This window comes from Salvia splendens, chromosome 20 (genome assembly GCF_004379255.2).
Source record: "Salvia splendens isolate huo1 chromosome 20, SspV2, whole genome shotgun sequence".
Classification (NCBI taxonomy): domain Eukaryota; kingdom Viridiplantae; phylum Streptophyta; class Magnoliopsida; order Lamiales; family Lamiaceae; genus Salvia; species Salvia splendens.
The window spans coordinates 19,339,267-19,350,713 of record NC_056051.1 but is presented as its reverse complement, the minus strand read 5'-3'; the positions used below and the strand labels follow the sequence as shown (position 1 = coordinate 19,350,713).

At 39.0% G+C, this 11,447-nt stretch overlaps 2 protein-coding genes across 2 annotated transcripts; one reads left to right on the top strand and one right to left on the bottom strand.

Annotated features, from left to right (window-relative positions):
* The first annotated feature begins 2,487 nt into the window (after nt 1-2,487).
* Nucleotides 2,488-3,165, top strand: LOC121781612 (secreted RxLR effector protein 161-like). Its single transcript, XM_042179338.1, has one exon. It carries the CDS (start codon nt 2,488-2,490, stop codon nt 3,163-3,165), a length of 678 nt encoding a protein of 225 aa, XP_042035272.1.
* Nucleotides 3,166-6,357: 3,192 nt separating this feature from the next.
* LOC121781610 lies at nt 6,358-8,271 on the bottom strand. The gene is made up of 4 exons (XM_042179337.1): nt 7,905-8,271; nt 7,380-7,639; nt 6,845-7,015; nt 6,358-6,776 (listed from the first exon to the last, which is right to left on the bottom strand). Exons 1-4 carry the CDS (start codon nt 8,269-8,271, stop codon nt 6,459-6,461), a joined length of 1,116 nt encoding a protein of 371 aa, XP_042035271.1. The 3' UTR covers nt 6,358-6,458.
* Between the last annotated feature and the right edge of the window lie 3,176 nt (nt 8,272-11,447).

Below are 11,447 nucleotides of genomic sequence, written 5' to 3'. Positions count from 1 at the left end.
AAGAACTCCTCAAATGTAGCTGGAGGTTCATCCATTACAGCAGGCTCTCTGACTTCAACTATGGAATAATGTCAACAACTTATGGCTCTCCTGGAGTCTCAAATTGGCATATCTCCACCTCCTCAAATTCAAACTCCTTCACCAGATAATGTCTCTGCCACACTTATACATTCAGCCGCTTCATCTTCTTAGATAACACCTCTTCAATTTACTGGTACAATCTCTTTCAAACCCTTTGTTGCTACGGTTACTTCCCATCCTTCATGGCTGATAGATACTGGTGCTACTCATCATGTTTGCTGCAATTTATCTCTATTTGATTCATATTCTCCTGTGAATGATGCTTTTGTAAATCTACCCCATGGTGGAACAGCTGTGGTGACACACATAGGCACCATATAGCTAACACCTTCAATTACTCTTTCCTATGTGCTTTGTGTGTCTTCTTTCACTTTTAAACTAATCTCTGTCAGCTCCTTAACTTCTTCCTTGCCTTGTGTTGTGAACTTTATTCATGATTCACTCACAATCCAGGAAACTTCACGGGGGACTCTGATTGGGAAGGGTAAACGTGTTGGCAACCTCTATACTCTCATTGTTGATTCTGGTATTTGTTCTAATTCCTCAGCATGTATTTCTGCTGTAAACTCTATAGTCTCTGTTGACATTTGGCACATGAGACTAGGTCATCCTTCTTTAAATAAACTCAAATGTATTTCTGAAATCTTACATTTGCCAAATAAAAATCTTTCTGTTTGTGATATATATCCCATGGCAAAACATAAACGTTTAGCTTTTACCCCTTCTCAATCTATGGCAGAACAAACTTTTGATTTAATCCATTGTGATGTCTAGGGTCCTTTCAGCCCTTGCACCACTCAAGGATTTCATTGCTTCCTCACCATAGTTGATGATGCATCTAGATTTGTTTAGACCTTTTTATGAAGCATAAATCTGATGTGAATGATATTCTCACTCGTTCTTCAACACTGTCCATACACAATTCAGCAAGAAAATAAAGGAGCCTTCTTTTCCAATCTCATTTGTCTATACATTTATGGGGTGACTGCATTCTTACTGCAGCATATTTGATAAACAGAACACCTTCTTCTGTTCTTCCACAAAATACCACACCTTTCCAGATATTGTTCAATAAACAGCCTTCCTATTCCCATTTGAAAGTCTTTGGATGTTTATGCTATGCCTCTACCCTCCACAGAAACAGAGATAAATTCTCACCAAAAGCTTCAAAATGTCTGTTCTTGGGATATCCTCCTGGATATAAAGGGTATAAACTCCTTGATATAGAAACAATGCAGGAAATAATCACTCGAAATGTTGTGTTTCATGAAGCTATATTTCCATATTCTCATCTTTCTCCATCAAATTTCCCAGATTCTAACTCTTCTGCCTCACAAAATAACTCAGCCACACAAAATAATTCATCCGCACCAAATAACTCTCCTCTCACCTTTTCTGATAACTCTTCAGCCTCACAAAATAATAACCTTCCTTCTACATCTTCTGGAAATAATCAGCCACTCGCCACCAGAACTGGCAGATCGATCAATCCACCAGCTCATTTGACTGATTATCTTTGTAACTCAGTCTCTTCAGCAACTCCTTATCCCATATCTTCATACTTTGCACTTTCAAACATATCCCCAACATACCTTCGATATGTCATTTTGATGACTGCAGTCTTTGAGCCAACCACATATTCTCAAGCAGCTCCTATACCAGAGTGGCATATGGCTATTCAAGATGAATTATATGCTCTAAATAAAACAAATACTTGGTATATCATAGCCTTACCACCGGGGAAAGTTCCTATTGATTGCAAGTGGGTTTTCAAGGTGAAATTCCATGCTGATGGAACAGTTGAAAGGTATAAGGCAAGGCTTGTTGCTAAAGGATACACTCAACTAGAAGGTGTGGACTTTCTTGATACATTCTCTCCTGTAGCTAAGTTGACCACTGTGAAGTTCATGCTAGCTCTAGCAGCAATCTATGATTGGGATCTATGTCATCTCGACATAAATAATGCATTCTTATATGGAGATTTAGAGGAGGAAATTTATATGAACTTACCTCCTGGTTGTCTGTTGAGGGGGTCAAATCAGAACCAGGCACTAAGCTTGTTTGTAGACTCAAGAAGTCCTTATATGGCTTGAAACAAGCTTCTAGGCAATGGTATCTCAAGCTATCAAGTTTTGAGTGGTTTTGGACTTCAACAGTCAGCCTCAGATCATTCCTTTTTCTACAAAAGAAGCAAGTCCAGTTTCTTTGGTATTGTAGTCTATGTTGATGACATTTTGGTAGCTACAAGTGACAAGAATGAGATAGAGAAGTTCAAAGAGTTCTTGGCTCTACACTTTAAGTTCAAGGATTTGGGTATTCCAAAGTATTTCCTTGGTTTGGAAATAGCAAGGAGCAAAGATAGAATTCTTGTCTCACAAAGGAAATATGTGATGGACTTACTGAGAGATGCTGGCTTACTGGGATGCAAACTCTTCTGTTCCCATGGATCCTACCAAACAGTTGGGACAAGAGGCAGGGAAAATCATGGAAGAACCATCCAAGTATAGGAGATTGATTGGAAGACTCCTATACTTATGCATTACTAGACCAGATGTAACTTTTGCAGTTCACAAGCTGAGTCAATATGTCTCTAAACCTTGTGAAGAACACTGGTTAGCTGCAGAAAAGGTCCTCAGATATATCAAGGGAACACCTGGACATGGCCTCTTCTATTCTAAAAAGACAGAGCCAATGTTGAGCATATTTTCTGATGCAGATTGGGCTGCTTGCCCGGATACCCGGAGATCAATGACCGACTACAGTTTGTTATTGGGATCTTCCTTGATATCATGGAGAGCCAAGAAACAACATACAATCTCAAGGTCTTCGGCAGAAGCCGAGTATAGAGCTATGGCTCAAGCTAGTTGTGAAGTTGTATGGGAATCAAATCTGCTTGCTGATTTTGGTGTAAAAAGGGAGAGAGCCATTCCTTTATATTGTGATAATCAAGTTGTTGTGCATATCTGTTCCAACCCAGTATTCCATGAACGAACGAAACATATTGAGATAGATTGCCACACGGTAAGAGAAAAATACTTGGAAGGAATCATTAAACCTATGCACATCAGGAACACATTGCAGTAGGCTGACATCTTTACGAAACCTTTAGGAGCAGCGGGGTTTCGTGGAGTCTTAGACAAGATGCACTTCAAGAGCTTATACAGTCCATCTTGAAGGGGGATATTGAAGTGATCGAAGATAATGAATAAAAGTGGAAGAGTGAGCTCGTGAAATAAGAAGAAAACGATGACGTAGGAGTGAGGTGGCAGCTGGAGTTAGTTATAGTTAGTTAGAAGGGAGATGATCCTATGTGGTCAGCCCTCGTGTACTCATGTGCACGCATGCTACATGTTAGTTAGATGAGCTAAAAGTATAAATAAGTAGCTTCACTTCGTATCTTGTTTTTCATATTGATTGAATGAGAAAATATCTTTCTTCTCATCTTATTTGAGAGTGTTTCTCCTCTCCATGTTTCCTCTTTACATTTTCTATACTCTCATCTCTATCAAATATGAATCCCGGTGAATTCCTAAACCCAAATAGTGCCGACAAGGGTATGTCGATGTTCGGCAGAAGTGGGGCCCATTGGCGTGGCTACGAAAACTATAGGGTCGAGACTCCTGGATCTATAGGGTCCACATTTGATTCGGACACTGAGTTCAACCCGTTCTTCAACACGGACTCCTACAGGGTCGGTGAGATGGAGGCGAGTTAAAGGCAAAGTTGGCGAGGAAGAAGAGGATGACACAGAAGGATAAGGCGCCAACCGTTTTACTCCCATCCGACGTGGTCAACAACAAGTACGTCTTGAAGCGTACGGACTAATCCATCGAGGAGTACACGAAGGTGGTTGACTATTGGATCGATATATCAGAGGATCTAACATACGCCAACAATCGGATGATGGCCATGATTTGGGATCGCATTGAGGCCAGATACAACTCGGTGAGCCGAAGTGGGCATACAAGCGGAACAAGGAGCAGCTCCGCCAGTGTTTGGATCGGATCATGGTCCATGTCAACAATTTCAGGGATATTTACACGAGATGAGGGACGACGCGGTAGCAGCAAGAGCATGGAGGATGTCCTCCAGAAATCAATGATTCTATGTTACGGACTCAATTCCCACGTGGTTGTGAGAAAAATTGGTGTGGGGTATATAGAGTAAATGGACGCTTTTACCTAACAAGCTAGTCTTTTGGGATGAGTTCTCCTACTTGGTCTGTATCAACGGGTGCCTTCATTGAGAGCCCAAACGGCTCGGAGTGGTGGCCGGGCAACGAACTCGCCGTGACCAACGAGTACGTTTGGGGCTAAAACGGAGTGGTGACCCATGGAGTGGTGGCCAGGCAAAGAATCTGTCGTGACCAACGTGGTTGTGACCAACGAGAACTCGGAGTGGTGGCCTGAAAAAGAACCAGCCGTGACCAACGAGGACGTTGACCTTTAAAGGATGGTCAAATGTTACGGACACAATTCCCACATCGGTTGTGAGAACAATTGGTGTGGGGTTTATAGACTAAATGAGCTCTCTCACCTAACATGCTAGTTTTTTGGGATGAGTTCTCCTGTTGGTCCGTATCATTCTACAACATTCAGATGTTGTTGAAAGACAAGACCAAGTTCGACAGAAGGATAGCGCCGGCGGCGTCTGCGCTGAAACAGACGAAGAACACAACCAGTGGAAGTTACATGAGCAGTGGCGGCGCCCGAGGCCAACGAATCTCAACGCGGAGCCGAAAGCGAATTCCAGCACACCAATGTCTACATTTAAGCGTCTCGTTGGCTACAAAGCTACCAAAGCCCAGGCCCAAGAAAGACGACACTTGCGCCTGCGCCACAAGATTTGCTCGTGGCCGAAGCGCTCCAGGAGTTCGGTGGCTTTCACGAGAGTTACAACATGAGGTTGCTACTTGACGCGACCACCGCCCGTGACAACGCCTCCATCCCGACCACCGCCGTTGATCCATTGTCTCTGCTACATGAGGCATGAGCTGTATCTATATCTATAATTTCCAACATTGTGGCAATTTCATTACTATAGTTATATTATACAGTTCAAATTTTTTTGATTTATTATTCAATAGAGTTTATTATTTACTAAATATATTAGAGCATTCACTACGCTGTCCCCCCACCGTCCTTTAACCGTCCCTTAAACTACTATTTGAGGGCCCCACTGTACTTTATTCCTCCATCCCTTAACTAAGGGACGGAACCTGCAACGCTCTGTCCCTTAACCGTCCCTTATTCCGTCCCTTAAATTACTATTCATTCAATTTCATTTTTTATTTTTTTCCAACACAATTCAATTAAAACAAACACACTTCATTAAAATTAAAATAACATTACAGCATAAAATAAAAATACAACTTAAAATTAAAAAAAAAACATAATTAAAATCTTAAAAAAATAAAAATGACATAATTTAAAATATAATTTTATATGGATATCCTTGAATGTTTTATGTTTCACTTTCGATGTGGGACAAAATCATTCTTGGATGTCTCTATAAAAGAGAAACAACCAAGAATGATTTTGTCTCACATCGAAAGTGAAACATAAAACATTCAAGGATGTCTCTATAAAAGAAGAACAACCAAGAATGATTTTATCCCACATCGAAAGTGAAACATAAAACATTCAAGGTTGTCTCTATAAAAGAGAAGCAACCAAGAATGACTTTGTCCCACATCGAAAGTGGAACATAAAACATTCAAGGTTGTCTCTATAAAAGAGAAGCAACCAAGAATGAGTTTCATAAATTTGCAAGTCCATCAAATATATGTGGGCTATTACGAATTTCTTATATTTATTTATTTGTAAAAATTGTTTTTAAATATAAAAACAATTTTTATAAATAAAAAAATTTAAATTTGATTTTTTTTAAATAAATTGATTTATTGCGTCAGCGTGACGACGCCCACTCGCGGGTCGGCGAGTGGGCGTCACGCATGGCGCAGGGGCGCGCCACGTCGCCATGGCCGTGGCGTGACAGCCCGTCCCGTGTCTCGCAGGCAAGGGCCGCGGGACGGGCGCGGGACGGGACGGCGTGTCGCAACGCGTAGCGCGAGCGTTTCGTCCCGGACTGAACGCGGGACGGTGGCGCGCCGCGTAGTGGATGCCCTCCCATGTATTTTCCTTTTATCTATTTTGTGAATTTCTTCTCCCACAAAAAATACTAAAATTATAGCCTCTACACTATGATAGCCCCCTACACTACTTGCAGGATTATACTTGTTAAAAATAAAAGCGAGTGAAACACCTAATAAAACGAAATCATTACGAAACCACTAAAATGATTGCAGTTTGTAACACAGAAATGTGACCTATTTATCTCTGCTTATTCCCATTTCATTCTAAACATTTTACACAAAATCAGTAGCTTTCCGGCGGCCTAAGAGCTGCAATTACAGAAGCCGGCGACGAAACAACAGCCTCATTCGGCCAAGACATGAGATGCAGCTGAATGCCGTCTGCTTTCTCCATAGCAAAAAATAATTCACGTCTAATATCAGCATTATCACAGCACTGAATCAAGCCGTCCGAGTCGACTGTCGACGGCATCAAGCTCTTCCCCTTGAGCCTCGAGATCACAAGAAGGTGGCGCGTTCTGTTTGCCTGATGGAACAGTTGCCCCAGGCCAGCCCGCTCTGCAGCTGTCCCTCGGGCAACTGAGTTCACGCAGATGAAGCCCTGCAATTTTTTATATCTTCAGTTTGACGCTATCCCATCTTATACAGTACATAAAATGTTATTTTTACCTCTTCGGTACGTTTGATGTCCATCCCGAATCGAAACTCTCCCGGTTGTGGGAATAGCTCGATTGGGACTTCAGCGAGCCCGGGCAGAAACCAGAGCCTTATGCCTTGCACCACGTTTAAAGTCGTCATGTTTGTGCTTTGTTGCCTGCTTGTTGTCTGCCTCGTCTCCTTCTGATATGTGTTACAAATAATCATATTTTAACAAACAAACATACACCACAACAAACGTATCACAATATTACATACGCAATTACTTGTGTGTTGGAAAATTTTTTAAAAAAAAAACAAAAATTGTTTGGCGCAAAGAAAAGTGTCCTTAACACAAATGTCCACTAAACCTAATTAATCTTTTGCTTTTCTGAAACGTTTTTCATTTGCGTCTCTTAATTTAGTTGAGATGCCAAGATCGAAGGTGCTTTTTAAAGCAGAGGTTGTGTGGTTAGAGACACTAATTATCATCCTTAATTGACTAAAAAATGTCCTTATAACATTTTTTTATAGTGATATGACTAGAGCTAGAGAGAGAGGAACATACTGATGTGATGATTTGTTCAGTTTGAATGTTTGTGAAGACCAGAGGAATCCCGGAGGAAATCGCAGCCGAAAACCAAGCCATCGCTCTAACGGTAGGCGCCTCCATACCCCGCTCTCTCGACAAAGGCATGAAGAGAATCGAGCTCACCACCGTGGACCGCCGGTCAGGCAAACACGACCCCACCTTTTGCTTCCAATCGTATTTGATCCCTTTCCGGTGGAAACCCTTGAAGTCTAAATTCACCACTCGCCTACTCATCTCTACATACGAGTGATAATTGCTAGTCACATTTTATCCTAAATATTTACTCTCCTGTTCGCTATTAATTATCTTCAGTTGACTTGACTCAGATGTTATGAAATTTATATCATACCGTTATGTATTAGTTTTATAATAAATATAAAAAAATAAATTGAAATGTAAGATTTTAGTGAAAACTGAATAAGACAATTTCTCGTGGACGGACAAAAAAACCGGCATAAATTAGAACATTTTTTCACATAAAAGTACCAATAGAAAACTTACCTTGCAAATCAAAGCACTCTTGGAACGTCATCTCGGCGAGCACGGCTACGTGCCTCTCATCGGAGGCGGCCCTAACGGTGAACTTCTTCTGCAGCTTCCCGTTCACAACTGGCACGACGCACACTCTAAGCTTGATCGCCCCCTCCCCTCTCCTCACCTTCAGCCACACCTCCCCGGCCACGCGGTGGATCCTCCCTAGCTGAGAGTTGAGGTCAGCCCGCGCCTTGGCCGAGATAAACGACTCATCTGCGCTGTCCTCGCCCACGCCCTCGATGATATCCCCGGGCAGGGGCATCGTCTCGTCCCACTCCTCCGCAGTCTCTTGTTTCACTTGCTTTACACACACGACCTTTTGCGAAGGCGGCATTGTTGAGGATAGAATGAGAGAGTAACATCACAATGTAGGAGTTGGTTGTCTACTTATTTGTGAAATAAGCATAGGTAATAACAATATGAATTAGGCCTTTTAGTTCTCAACGTTGGAGATTATTCTAAATTTTGGTGTTTGTGATGTCTCTTTATGTCAATTTCTTGTTTCTATGTATACTACTTTTACAAAGCCATATAATATAATTATGCAACTATTTGACATACACTAACAATTAACATTTAACATAAATGACGTTTTATACTAAGTAAAATTTGTATACAATCTCTCAATTAATCTCGTCTTCCCTACTCTATCCCTCTGCTCTAACACAATCTTTTTAAATTTTGATCATGGGAGCAAACCATGTTTAGACAATTATTCAAATTCATGATATTTTTACATATAAAATAATCAAAATATCATCGACCTATATGATAAAGTAAATAATGTTTCATTTTTTAGCCTACTTCGCAGTTGCTTCTTACAAAATCAAGTCGTATGATTATCCCAATGGAGTAAGTCATGTTGTAACCAATTCATTGCAGCCTATTAATCAGACTAGATTTCTAAAATAATTGCATTAGGCATTAAATTAATAGGTCTAAAATTAAATTGAAATATTTGCCTCTTACTGAATTCGAGTCCAGATATGTGATGCACTTAATTCAATAAGGTGTAACATTCATATCGTAAATTTTCATAATGAAATGAGTTCATTGTTATTAGAGCACCCACAGAGTCACAGTATATAGCGAAACATTAATGGAAGCTCCTCCCGAATCATATATTTTTGGTAATTTGTTTACTTTTGAAAATACATCCAAATTGCTAATTTGAAACAAATGTCGTCTTAAATGATTTCACTACAAATATGTATCAGCAGAATCATATGTGCTCAACAATTTTTATGTTATTGCGTTTTACATCATTTTTAAATAAATACGTAGTTAGTACAATCGGCATTTACTATGTGGGTTGTTAAAGTATTTATTTCATATTTTATTCCGGTGGAAGAAAAAAGGATAGTAAGTAGTTATTGATGAAATTTTAGTAGTGGGAAAATGGTCCCCAACAACAATATACTTTGGGCATTGGGATCTCCATAGTTCACATAATTCGATAATTATATTTATGTATATTCACTCTTTAGAATACTCAAACACATGCATAAAGAGTAACGACAGTAAATCAGTGTCCCTTGTCTATGTTTCTTATCCAGACCTAAAGAGTAAACTACCATCTCAATTAGATTTTTATTGCTCCAGACAATACATATCGTAATGCAAAATTAATAAAGTACTATAGATGGAAAGGAAAAATAATTAAAGTAATATTAATAAAAAAAATCATCTTATTAATTAGTAGTGTATTGTGTCATTTGATAAGAAAGTTTGAAAGTAGACTAATTTAATGGAACGGACTAAAACAAGAAGGAAAAAAAAGACTATTTTTCAGGACGAATGGAAGTATTATTTATCGGTGGCGAAAATTGTCCAATGGCTCATTAATTATAATCATTGAGATTACGAATAGTGAGAGATAAATTCGACCAACCTTGCATTTTCTTTAAACAGAACATCTCTAATTTATATCTAAAACGTTATCTAGCAACGATATTGGAGTATTATATAGTCACGCCTAAAACATAAATTAAATATTAAGCTTAAGCGAGTGGCAAAATTTTAGAAAATTGCAATTAGATTTGTGGTATCTGCAACAAGCACGAGCATAGTAAAGACGTTTCACGTCTGACACAACACCGGAGTTAAAATGCCTTATGCACGTGCCAATAGTACTCCACATAGATTTAGTATTCTACCCCAATCTCACGTGCTTAGCGACTTCCCAACGCACGCTGCCACGTACTCTACCATTAAGCATGCAGCGCAATCATGCGTCCAAGAGTACGCTAAACGGTGAGCCAATCACTGCTTGCCACGTAATTCTGTTTTGAAAATAACGGTTATCCTACACAATTCATACTCCAATTTCCTACTCCAATCCCATCCCAAGCTTCGTTTCACTCTAGCTTCTTTTTTTGCGATTTACATGAATCCACTTGGCAAGGACGATGCTCCATTCGGTGACAATTTGTCGGACATCAACTACAACCGCTTTTCTCCGATTGACTCGCAATGCGAGGAGGTGGCTGACCAGGCGACTCAATAAGCAAATAAACGCCATCATAAGACATAGATCAGGAAAGAGAAGCGTCGGACTAACTACTGATGGCGGATTATTTCTTCGAAAATCCTCTATGGGGCCGACAATCTTTCAGTGGCAGTTCCAACGAGATCTAGTTGAAGAAATTTGGACATGCTTTGGCCAATGTCGATAATGCGGAGAATTATGTAATTCTAATTTGTCACATAATTCTAATCTGTCACCAACATTCAATTGTTAGTTTGAATATTTGTCATTGCAAATATACAAACTAACAATTGATAAAATACTTTCAAATAATGGTAGGGGTTGTACACGGCAGGAGATGATCAGGTAACTAAACTCAATTATCTTCTGTCAATAATTTTATGTCAAATTGTCAATAAGTTAAAATTTGAATTCAAACACCCATTAAAGCTAGTAAAATTATAAATTGGCTTCTCTATATGATTTTGAATCTAAACATGATTATTGTCTTACTTATTCTGGCTTTTAGACGGTTTGGCACAATGCATAAGACTCTAATAAATATTTAAAAAGTCAAAATTGATAGAAAATTTTGTCAATTTTGATCAATCACGCAATTTTCAACTTTAATTAATTACTATCATAAGTCATAATTTTGACATTTTTCTCAATTATGACACTGATTTTAATTTGAGGGAAATTGTATATATTCTTTTAAGCCAAAATACATTAATCCAATTTTATACTACTATACTCTATATTTTCAGACTAAATCCATAGATTTTGGCTTCCATATCTTACACAATTTCTTTTAAATCCACATCAAATGGACAATTGAGAAAAAAAAATAGGTATAATCAATTTGACAATATTTGAAAGTCATAAAATCAACCAATAAATGACTAAACTTTGTGGTTTCCGTCAATTTATACTACATAAAATATGTTACTTAAATGAGTTACTGAAAACACACTTATATTAAATAGGAGTACTATAAATAGGTAAGGAAAAAGGGCATAATATTATTAAGCTGAAAGCGTAAC